Source organism: Mytilus galloprovincialis, chromosome 1 (assembly GCF_965363235.1).
Source record: "Mytilus galloprovincialis chromosome 1, xbMytGall1.hap1.1, whole genome shotgun sequence".
Classification (NCBI taxonomy): domain Eukaryota; kingdom Metazoa; phylum Mollusca; class Bivalvia; order Mytilida; family Mytilidae; genus Mytilus; species Mytilus galloprovincialis.
The window spans coordinates 128,326,972-128,339,561 of record NC_134838.1 but is presented as its reverse complement, the minus strand read 5'-3'; the positions used below and the strand labels follow the sequence as shown (position 1 = coordinate 128,339,561).

At 32.6% G+C, this 12,590-nt stretch overlaps 1 protein-coding gene across 2 annotated transcripts in view; it reads right to left on the bottom strand.

The window, feature by feature from the left end:
• Positions 1-10,693, bottom strand: part of LOC143058820 (unhealthy ribosome biogenesis protein 2 homolog) — a 37,824-nt gene extending 27,131 nt beyond the window's left edge. Inside the window, exons 1-3 of one of the 2 annotated variants that reach the window (XM_076232281.1) lie at positions 10,563-10,693; positions 9,692-9,803; positions 8,881-9,357 (exon numbers count right to left, since the gene is read on the bottom strand). In XM_076232281.1, the coding sequence (XP_076088396.1) occupies positions 9,202-9,357; positions 9,692-9,803; positions 10,563-10,690 (396 nt within the window). In that variant the 5' untranslated portion in view covers positions 10,691-10,693 and the 3' untranslated portion in view covers positions 8,881-9,201. Of the gene's footprint in view, positions 1-8,880; positions 9,358-9,691; positions 9,804-10,562 lie in introns of those variants that run through there. The other variant, XM_076232292.1, reaches the window with a different exon arrangement.
• Positions 10,694-12,590: the final 1,897 nt, after the last annotated feature.

Below are 12,590 nucleotides of genomic sequence, written 5' to 3'. Positions count from 1 at the left end.
TTTTTGTGATTTAAAGTGTCTATTTATCTATCATAGTTTCTATCAAATAGGGCAAAACCCAAAACATACTTCAAAATTCTAATCATTTCTAGGTTTACATCAGATAGAACACAAAGTACACCAATATCAACTATATGTTGAAAATCTGGGAAATGATGACAGGGCAAAAGACTGTTGTATCAAAATGAAGCAAAATCATGAAATAGAAAAGATACTAAATTTATAAATATAACCATATCAAGACAATTCATGTCAGCAGAAAAAGTGCTGACTACTGTGTTTGTGATACCCTCGGGGAAATAAATCTCCACCAGCAGTTGCATCGACCCAGTGGAGGTAAATAAACTCATCATAGATACCAGACGCGCGTTTCGTCTACAAAAGACTCATCAGTGACGCTCCAATCCAAAAAAGTTTAAAAGGCCAAATAAAGTACAGAGGAAAGCACAGATTGAATCACGAGAGCAGTCCAACAAAAACAACATGACAATGAATATTGAGACAAAGAACAAGATCAACATTAACAAGGATATTACTGACATGATTTGTCTGATGGAAGGAAGCTTTATAGCAGTGGAACTGAATGCTGAACATAACTACCTCTCAAAGCATACCACAGAAACAAATACCTATATCTGGTGAGGCATATAGTGTTACACAGATCAATCAGAACACTATAGCCATAACGTATTCTGCGGAGAAAGCCATTAAGATCTACAATATAGAGTATGAAACAGTTAACAAAGTCATTACATTACACGAAGTTTGCCGGGGATTGTCATTCTCCAATAAATCTCTGGCTGTAGGTTTGAATTACCTTTTTTATGATGAAATTCGAATTATGGACTTGGAAGGAAATACACTGAAGTCCATACAAGTTGAGAGTGATTCATACCTAGAGAACATTGTTTACTGTAATGACAGAGTAATCTATAGTGACTGGAGAGGTAAAGCAGTATACTGTTATGATCGATCAGGTAAACAGATATGGCAATATAAACAGGATTTAGAAGGACCAAGGGGACTTTGTACAGATAGTTATGGTAACATTATTGTAGCAGACTGTGACTCTGATAGAATAATAGTAATTTCAAAAGATGGACAGGATAGTAAAGTACTGATTGGTTAGGAGGATGGACTGAAGAATCCTATGTGTATTTGTTTTAAACATAATGAGTCTTCAGGTTTAATTTGTAATGAATTAGGCAGTCATGCTTAGCAAAATTCAATTTATCTTTTGGATAAAATATACACTGATGAGTCCAATGATGCTACCTCATTTTGACACATGTGCTACAATTTTATATATTCATTTATTTATACAATAGAATCAGTCAATTAAGTTCAGTCTGACTTTATAAATAAAGGCAACAGTAGTATACCACTGTTCAAAACTCATAAATCCATGGACAAAAAACAAAATCGGGGTAACAAACTAAAACTGAAGGAAACGCATTAAATATAAGAGAACAACGACACAACATTAAAATGTAACACACACACACACACACACACACACACACAGAAACGGACTAAGCATTAGACAAAATCCTATGAGAATAATAAATATAACATCAAAACCAAATACATGAATTTGGGATAGATAAGTACCGTGACACGTCTTATAGTAATGTGAATTAACACTCAAAAATAAGAGAAAACAAACGACACAACGGAAACACAACGTTAAAATGTAACACACACAGAAACAAACTATAATATAACAATGGCCATATTCCTGACTTGGTACAGGACATTTTTAAAGGAAAAAAATGGTGGGTTGAACTTGGTTTTGTGGCATGCCAAACCTCCCTCTTTTATGGCCATGTGAAATGTAACATTAAAATGACAACACAACATTCCAGGACTACAATATAAATAAATAGGAGAACACAATTGACAAAAAAACACACGAATAAAAGCTAACAAAAGGAAACAAGTTTAAAAAATTTAATACGCCAGAAGTGCATTTTGTCCACACAAGACTTACTAGTGACGCCCAGATACAAAAGTTTGAAAGCCGAAACAAGTACAAAGTTGAACAGCATCGACGACCAAAAGTTCAAAAAAGTTGTGCCAAAATCGGCCAGGGTTTTCTGTTAGGTACCAGAACATCCCTATTATTTAGAATAATTTATACTTTTGCAAACAGTATATTTTATAAAATGACTATACAAAAGATGAACATGATAAAACTGAAGTATTAGCTTATTACAGGAAACAACCGAAATACATTACATAACCCGACAAAATGCAACACATCCGAATAAGTTTAAACCTCAACGCCAAGTGACGTCATGTTAGAAATTATAAAAAATGACAAAAAAAGACGTCACATTTGAAGACATTTTGGATCATACCACTTATAATTGGAATACATTTTTGACTTTTTTTTAGTAAAAGAAAATTTTCTCAACAGGTCATTATAAACCATCAAGTACTTTTGTTTCTAAATTTTGTTTTAAATCATAAGAAAATAATCCACAATTTTTAAATAAGATGATTTCTCATGATCTAAATTTCAATGTACAAGAGAGGGACGAAAGATACCAGAGGGACAGTCAAACTCATAAAATCGAAAATAAACTGACAACGCCATGGCTAAAAATGAAAAAGACAAACAGACAAACAGTTATAGTACACATGACACAACATAGAAAACTAATGAATAAGCAACACAACCCCCACCAAAAACTAGGGGTGATCTCAGGTGCTCCGGAAGGGTAAGTAAATCCTGCTCCACATGTTACACCCGTCGTGTTGCTCATGTTATAACAAATCTGGTAAATTGTCTAATTTGGAAGGTCACATTAATGAAAGGGAAGAGAATTATGGTTACGACTTAAGGAATATACCCGACATCATTTGTGAAACGGTTATTCCACAATGGTCACATAATTCAAGGTATTTTAACTTGAGGTAAACATAAATGCACTTGAGAACCAAACAGATTCAAACTTATTAATAATGCAGACATAAAAACTATATAAGTTCTGATAAATAAAGGCAACAGTAGTATACCGCTGTTCAAAACTCATAAATCCATGGACAAAAAACAAAATCGGAGTAACAAACTAAAACTGAGGGAAACGCATTAAAAATTAGAGGAGAACAACGACACAACATTAAAATGTAACACACACACACACACACACACACAGAAACGGACTAAGCATTAGACAAAACTCATAAATCCATGGACAAAAAACAAAATCGGAGTAACAAACTAAAACTGAGGGAAACGCATTAAAAATTAGAGGAGAACAACGACACAACATTAAAATGTAATACACACACACACACACACACACACACACACACAGAAACGGACTAAGCATTAGACAAAATCCTATGAGAATAACAAATATAACATCAAAACCAAATACATGAATTTGGGATAGATAAGTAAAATTGAGAATGGAAATGGGGAATGTGTCAAAGAGACAACAACCCGCCCAAATAAAAAACAACAGCAGAGGGTCACCAACAGGTCTTCAATGTAGCGAGAAATTCCCGTACCCGGAGGCGTCCTTCAGCTGGCCCCTAAACAAATATATACTAGTCCAGTGATAATGAACGCCATACTAATTTCCAAATTGTACACAAGAAACTAAAATTAAAATAATACAAGACTAACAAAGGCCAGAGGCTCCTGACTTGGGACAGGCGCAAAAATGCGGCGGGGTTAAACATGTTTGTGAGATCTCAACCCTCCCCCTATACCTATAACCAATGTAGTAAAGTAAACGCATAACAATACGCACATTAAAATTCAGTTCAAGAGAAATCCGAGTCTGATGTCAGAAGATGTAACCAAAGAAAAGAAACAAAATGACAAAAATACATAAATAACAACAGACTACTAGCAGTTAACTGACATGCCAGCTCCAGACTTCAACTAAACTGACTGAAAGATTATGATTTCATCATATGAACATCAGGCACAATCCTTCCCGTTAGGGGTTTAGTATCATACCATCATAACATATATGAGAAGAACATAACCCGTGTCATGCCAACAACTGTTTTTAGAATAAACGTGTTTAGTTCCGATGCAAAGACCTTATCAATGACTCAATATTAACGCCAAAATATGCAATCTTTAATGACTTGACAACAGTATCGTAATTATATCCCTTCTTAATAAGTCTATTCAAAGGTTTTGTAAGTTTCTGAGTACCGTGACACGTGTTATAGTAATGTGAATTCACACTCAAAAGTAAGAGAAAACAAACGACACAACGAAAGCACAACGTTAAAATGTAACACACACAGAAACGATTTTTAATATAACAATGGCCATATTCCTGACTTGGTAATATAGGAAAAAATGGTGGGTTGACAAGTTACAAAATTATAACTTGTAAAATGTATTTATGAATATCTGGTGTATGGCTGAAACAGACTTCAAATGTGAATTTGCTATTTTTTATAATTCAGAAAAATTCAAATACGCTTTTCGTTTTACTATATATATAAAACTGTATCCTCACCTGACTCTACTTCGGTTTTTGAATTCATATAAAAAAAAGATAAAATTTGGCTACAAAGTAACAACACTTGGCCATTACCTCCTAAGGAAAGGAACATTCATGCTATGTTTGGTTTCATTCAATTCAGTGGTTCTCTAGAAGAAGACTTGTGTATGCATTTCCCATAGGGTCCTATGTTAAACCAAGTCCCTCGCTGGCGGCCATCTTGGATGATGGATCAGCTACAAAGTTACAACACTTGGTCAGCACCTCATAAAGAAAGGAACATTCATGCTATGTTTGGTTTATTCCGTTCAGTGGTTCTCTAAAAGAAGTCATTTTTATGCATTTTCCATAGGGTCCTATGTTAAACTAAGTCCCTCGCTGGCGGCCACTTTAGATGATGGATCGGCAACAAAGTAATAACACTTGGTCAGCACCTCATAAGGAACATACATACTATGTTTAGTTCCATTACATTCAGTAATTCTCTAAAAGAAGTCATTTGTATGCATTTCCCTTAGGGTCCTATGTTAAACTAAGTCCCCCGCTGGCGGCCATTTTGGATGATGGATCAGCTACAAAGTAAAAACACTTAATCAGCACCTCGTAAGGAACATTCATGCCGTGTTTGGTTTCATTCCATTCAGTGGTTCTCTATAAGAAGTAATTTGTATGCATTTCCCATAGGGTCCCATGTTAAACTAAGTCCCCCCGCTGGCGGCCATTTTGGATGATGGATCGGCTACAAAGTAACAACACTTGGTCAGCACCTCATAAGGAACATGCATGCTATGTTTGGTTTCATTACATTTAGTGGTTCTCTAAAAGAAGTCATTTGTATGCATTTCCCTTAGGGTCCTATATTAAACTAAGTCCCCCAACTGGCGGTCATCTTGAATGATGAATCGGCTACAAAGTAACAACCATTGGTCAGCACCTCATAAGGAACATTCATGCTATGTTTGGTTTCATTCCATTCAGTTGTTCTCTAAAAGAAGTCATTTAAAGCCTTAAATATATAATTTTCTTTTTAAGTATGTGATATTGTACATATATCACTTACAAATTCCTACAGCTGTATAAAAATGCTATCTGGTTGTTTAAATGAGGCTGGGATAAGGTAGTGATGACATGATGTTTTCAATTGGTAAATAAATGTACAGATTTCAATAAAATATGACTTTCAAAAAAGCGAGAATTTTAAATAGATCACCTGCTGACCCTGTAACTTTTTCCCCCCAAAATTGTTCATTTTTAGTGGGCATGAAATTTCTATATAATTTACAGAATCACTTTATGTAGTGTAGATCAAACGTAATAAGCAATGAACAAATATACCACTTCTATATATCAAGCATCTAATAATTTTATACATTTGTGTATTCAATTATGAGGTTGAGTATTAGAGTATTGAGATATTATATAATGAAAGGTCCGTTTAATTATGCAAGACTGATGTTGATTTGATATATGGTCAATATGGTTGGCATTTACGGAGGTGAGGCATTGTAAGTAAGGCCCCACAATGTCTTTGGATGTTTAGTGATCATGAGGGTTGTCAATCATACTGGTATTGTATCAATTCTTTTACCGAATCAAAATGACAAAAATAGGCTGCACATTCCCAAATCTTTTAAAAGGGCATACATACTTAAACAAATTGCTTCAAATATATAACCCAAAGTTTTCACAGTTCATATGTGCATATATGTTTATAGACATGAGAATTATGGGGACCTATATTTCAGTGTATACATTTGAAAGATTTGGTAGCTAACCTGTGCTACTTCTAATTAGGGTTTGGAATCTAAAATACATACAACTAAGTGACAAAAGAAAAACAAATTTCATCTATCAGTTATCTAATACTTGCTGACTCGAGTTATTAAAGAGGTCAACAATTTATTAATTACACAATAAAGTAATAACGAAACGGATTGTAAAGTTTTTTGGTGGAAGAAGACGTCAAGTCTTCTGAAGACCTATGGGACCGACTTTAAACTCATTGAGCCTCCGTATGCCGCATTCGTTTCTGTGTATTACAATTTCATAACAACTTAAGATTCCTGACACCGATTTTAACATATGATTAAGCATCTGAATCATTTAATTTGTAAATTAGTATTGAAAAACAATCACTATCGTAAATATGACCTTTTTATTTATGTAAATTAATAGATTTCATCTCATCCACATGAAATCCATGATCGTTATTTGTTTACTTGTAACCGGATGTTTTAACTGTAGATATTTGTAGTACGCATGCGTGAATTTGGTATCGGGACAACTCGCCCTGTTTACAAGTTCGCCCTTGAAGTTACGAATTTGCAATCTTGTAGACAAGAAGATTTTGTTTTTAATAAATAAAAAGGATCTATTTCTTATTAAATTGGTGTTTTTATTCATTGTTTTCCTTGTCATGTGAATTAGATGCCTTTCTACTTCAAATGGTTTTAATCTATTTATAAAATTATTCAAGACTCAGTTGACAAGAGCAGTACGTTACTGTTGGGAGAATTTGATTAAACTCTAAATGCTCATAGAATAAGAAATATAAATGAGACTGAATGTACCTCCTTCTGAATAATTTATTGCAATATAAATATAAATCCCTTTTGGAAAGAGAAATCTGACTTTTGTCAGAAATATTTTTTTCACATGTGCAAAGGTAATCACGTGTGGTGGCCATATTGGTTTGTTAACAAATATGTGAAGAAGCCTCTAGAACCATGACCTAAACATAAATAGTCTCTGAAAGCGTAAACTTTATGCAATACTATTTTATCAATCATGATTATTTTCATAAATACAAATTTGATTATTTAAAGAAATAAAATTATAACAATTACGATTTTAGATTAGAGATTCTACTCAGACATGCTTTGATCTATTTATAGCCAAATTAGTTTACCTGTGTGAAAATGTAAATAATTTGTTTACTAAACGAGTAAAGACAAACTATGGATGGAAGATGATAATTTACATAAATATTGCAGGACATTTGATTGATTTTAATAAATATAGGATTTAAAAACTGCAAGTGGAAACAAATTTAATCATTAGCTACATAATCAGCTGATAAATTTTCTCGCAAACATCGTGGTGATGTAACTGATGAAAATCACTCCATCAATCCTCCAGCCCTTTCACATATTAAGCAATAGATCTACTTATTATTGTAGAATATTCATTGAATATACATTCATCGTCTAATTGAATATATCGGGTAATCGGATATTTTTAGCTGACATTTTGGGTATCCGATTGTCCGGAGTCTACTGTACTACCATAAACATAATAAAGATAGTAAATTGTATTTTTTTTTTCACTAATATATTGACATAATACTGGTTGTACCATATTTAATTTTTGTATTCAGGTTGGGACCCCCCTCCCCCAATTATGAGTGGTTATCCTTAAATAAGGGACTGTTCCTAAAACAAGGGGTCATTTTATTGTTGAAATAAAAGAAAGAACATTTTTAAGATTTTTATTAAACTCAAAAGTGGGAAAATTCTTATATTTGGAACAACTTTTCTAAATAAAGAAGATATAAGTTTAGAAACAACAGAATATTCTTTTGACATATTTTGACCATTTAGTACTTAATATATGCTTAGTTCTTGGGGGAAAGTTTCATCAAATAATATGAATAAAAATGTGCTCATTTTTTACAGTGGGTTGTAATGTTCTTCTAATAAGGTTACCCCTCATTTGGAGTGTTGTTCCCAACCTGTTAAAGGTCCATCTTTGTGTGCATAATTCAAAATTGGAAATTTCAAAAAGCATCTAATATTCTTACGCAAGAAAATAAACCCTGATCTGCTAGCTTCATCTCTTCTACCGATTTAATAACTAGAATCATGCAAACAGACTTAAGAAAAAGGCATGTAAGTTCATCATACATATATGACACTTTTTCTAGACAATCCAGATCGTGCAAAATACTTCGCTTAAAATTGTAACCTTAAAGTTGTTGCTGTGCACTAAAAACCCCTATTTTTATGCTCCATTTATGGGCATTATGTTTTCTGGTCTGTCCGTTCGTCCTGCTTCTGGTTATAAAGTTTATGGTCGAGCTAGTTTTTGATGAAGTTGAAATCCAATCAACTTGAAACTTAGTGCACATGATCTTCTTAATTTTACTGCCAATTTAAAGATTTTACCTAATTTTCACAGTCCACTGAACATAGAAATGATTGTATGGAAGGGAAATCCATGTACCTATGACCTTTTCTTGTTTGAAGAAAAAAAAACAACATCATAACGATAATGGAACAAAGCAGCCTGGGTTAGTGGGGCTGCTTTTATGGTAATTCAGGTTACCTTTTATTCACCTTCTTTCACCTCAGAGCTATCAGCTCATTGATTCAGTCTTAGAATGATAAACTTCAACAAAAAATACTTGTACTTTTATACTTTTATTCGTTTATCACCATTTATCTTCAACAGTCAACATTTTCCCAATGTCAGAACAGATCACTTTGACTGCCTAAATTTACTTCAACACAAGGAACTGTTACCCAGCATGTTATTTATTCAAGTACAATATAATGCATAAATAAAGTTCTTGTGTATTACACTCGTCCAGTATACTTATAGAATTTGAACAGTCACTATAAAGTCCTACACTCGTTCAGTATACTTATAGAAGTTTAAATAGTCACTATAAAGTCCTACACTCGTCCAGTATACTTATAGAAGTTTAAATTGTCACTATAAAGTCCTACACTCGTCCAGTATACTTATAGAAGTTTAAATAGTCACTATAAAGTCCTTTAACCACCTCCTTAACTCCCTGATTCAGCACTGTGTGGAGCTGAGCTAGAACATGCTTGTCACTGATATCTAAAAGTTTATATACTGCTGAAACCAGTGCTTTCTGAAAAAAAAGTTAATAAAATGAACATATCATCTTCTTTACCGCATTGATTGGTATGTACTGGAAGAATACAAGAATTCATCAACAATATTTAAAAACAAATACTATGATTAACTTTAATTATTTCATACAAATATTTCTGTTTTATGTTGCAGGAAAATCAATATAGATCTATAAAACTTTTAATCTATTTATTTTATACATGAATCATATATTATTCTTATAATTAAGAAATAAATACATCATTTAGAATAATTTAAAATTTCAGATGAACCAGTAGATGAAAATGACGTGCTGCATAAATACATATACTGTATCATTGTGAGAATTTTACCTTAACAGCTGGTAGTAGTGTATGTTGATGAACATGATCAACATAATCAGCTACAACATAAACTGCTACTTTACTAAACTCTTCTTTGTGTGTTGATATTAAAGTAAATAATCTGAAATTTAGATTATAATTTATTATGTTAACATTGAATGAAAATATTTGTCCAATGAATGATCACTTTAAAATCATTAATAAATTTAAGTTGTATCCTCTATAAACAATCATCAATAATATGGGACCTCAATGCTATTCAACTCTGTACTTTTTAATTGCAGAGTCACTGGCGAAGTCTTTTGTGTCTCTGGCATATAATTCCAGAGTCACTGGTGAAGTCTTTTGTGTCTCTGGCATAGAAAATATTAATCCTGGTATGACTGTGGAATTTATTTTTTACAGAAACAATGAGCATCTAGTGTATACATGTCTTCTGATAGGAAATTTAGTGTTGTACCATGTATTAGAATATTATTAATAACCATATCTCTGACTGCAGCTATTACAGAATTGATACTATGGTAATGGTTTAACAGGTAATTGAGTACAATATATATATATAGTCTTAATGTAAATTTATTCAAAACTATAGTTGTGCTTATGTTGTTCATTTTGAGTAAAACAGTAAGGTTTCTTTATTTTAAGCATTAAAGAATTACTAACATTTGAGAAAAAGAAGTCAGCCTTCATTTCAACCGACTATCAATGGTCCTTCATACTCAAGGACATGTCTTCATTCTATCTCATCACAGATTTATCTCCCTTTGATGAGATTGTTGCTGATAAATTCTTTTTTTTGAAAAACCACAGATTATTCATCATTGTAAGTTTTTGAATTTGGACTGTAACAAATATATGGGAAACATGAGTTACATACCTGTCAATCATATGGATACAGCCAATCAAATCTGTTGTTACATTTGGCTTTTGTGATAAAACATCCTGGTCACCTTCCTTGATTAACCAGAATAGCAAACGTGTGTAGGTTAAGGAAACTTGAGACATTTCTTGAACACCTACACCCCTACCATAATTTTGACTGCTGATGATATGCATAAATAAACTGCTGGAATTGTCTACTTTTTAAGGCTGTCAAATCTATAATTTGATGGAAAATATATGCCTACTTATTTCTAACATAAATTAATGAGTATAGATAAACTTCTAATAAGATGTGTCAATGACTATAGATCTTGAGTTTGCTCTCTGATTAAACCAAATTCTATAAGTGAATCAACACCTAAAGTGGTGATTCTGTGGTAAGGTAAAAACAAGTGGATAAGTATTCACAGTTGTCTTAAAATAAATAAGAATAGATGAATATATGTAATACCTACATTACAAACTTAAGGTGTTGAAAACCTTTTTAACACTGAGGATATATATTCGTCTACTTTTGATCTTAAAAAAGAGTACTAAAGGCTTAAATGAAGCATTCGCAATAAGAACACTATTTCAAGACTTGATATTTAGGTGTATCATAAGCCAAATATCAAGATCTAGACTACATGACACCCATGAAATGATTTAACAAGACTTGATTTTTAGGTCTATCATAAGCCAAAGATCAAGACTAAATGATAACCATGTACTTCTTAAATTATTGAAACACCCTTTACCCAATGCTTAAGCCCAAAACGGATATATCATTAGGTCACATGTTTACCATATAATGTCAACATGCTTACTGTAACATGTCAAAAAGTTTACTGTAACATGTACATTAGCTAAATATAGATAACTGTAACCATGGAAAATCCCACTGGGATTTTTCACTGAAAGGATAATTGAACCTGTTTAGATATCAACCAGACACATATTTATCCACTGGATAACTTTAATCCGCCGGTTAAATCTGAACAGCCAGTTAAATCTGAACCGCCAGTTAATTCTGAACTGCCAGTTTCCTCAACCGCCAGTTAATTCTGAACTGCCGGTTTACTCAACTGCTGGTTAACTCTGAACCGCCGGTTACCATATCTAATAGACTATATAAATAGGGTGCAAACATTAATCCACCATTTTGCCTCTGATGAAGGTCCTTTTTAGACCGAAACCGGTCAGGCTATGAAACATCACCTGGCGCTGTTAATTATGTGTATTGGTATGTATACTATATTTTTATGCTTTTACATTTTTCTCAACGATACACATAGTTAATACGGCTTCTACTAACCAAAGCTCCATTTGGAGTTAATGTGTTTATAGACCACTTATGTCAGTACACCTTTCCTATATTGCCTAAATAAGAATAGAACTTCTGGTCAACTGCATTAACCGCAAAATGTAACCTACAATGTTTTACTTGATGTATAAACTTGTCCTGATGTTGCTGGTGAACAAGTTGATAAAAAACTATTGCATTGCAATAAAAATCAATTGAATAATGTTGTCTTTTGTGACAACATTTTTGGATTCAATCTGCTACATAAAAAAAAACAATGAAATAGTAGGATGCTTACATTTCTACATTCATATCAATAGCAAGATTCATAAAATTGTTATCTCCCCTTAACTATAAGTTCAGTTAAATTCTAAGATCTTCTATATGGGACTAAATAAATGGCTACTCATGGTTAAATCTAAAGAAAAATAGGGTATCCAGATGATTAGCCATTTTCAGAAGTTTTTGTTCAAGATTATTTTTTCTAGATACACATAATATCTTGATTTACTTATAATAAGCTCTCTAAAATATTTTTTTATCAATAGTGAGAAATCAGTTCTGGAAAACACATCCGGAAATAGCAAGCTGTTGAATTGTTTTATTTTTGGTATTTTTAATTGTTTTAATCAAAAGATATCAGAAATGGGAAATATGTGTGCAATCAAAGGACTGGAACAGGAATATTATCCATATTGACTTAAGAAATGTTTTTAGTTCCTCATCAGTTATTTTAACACT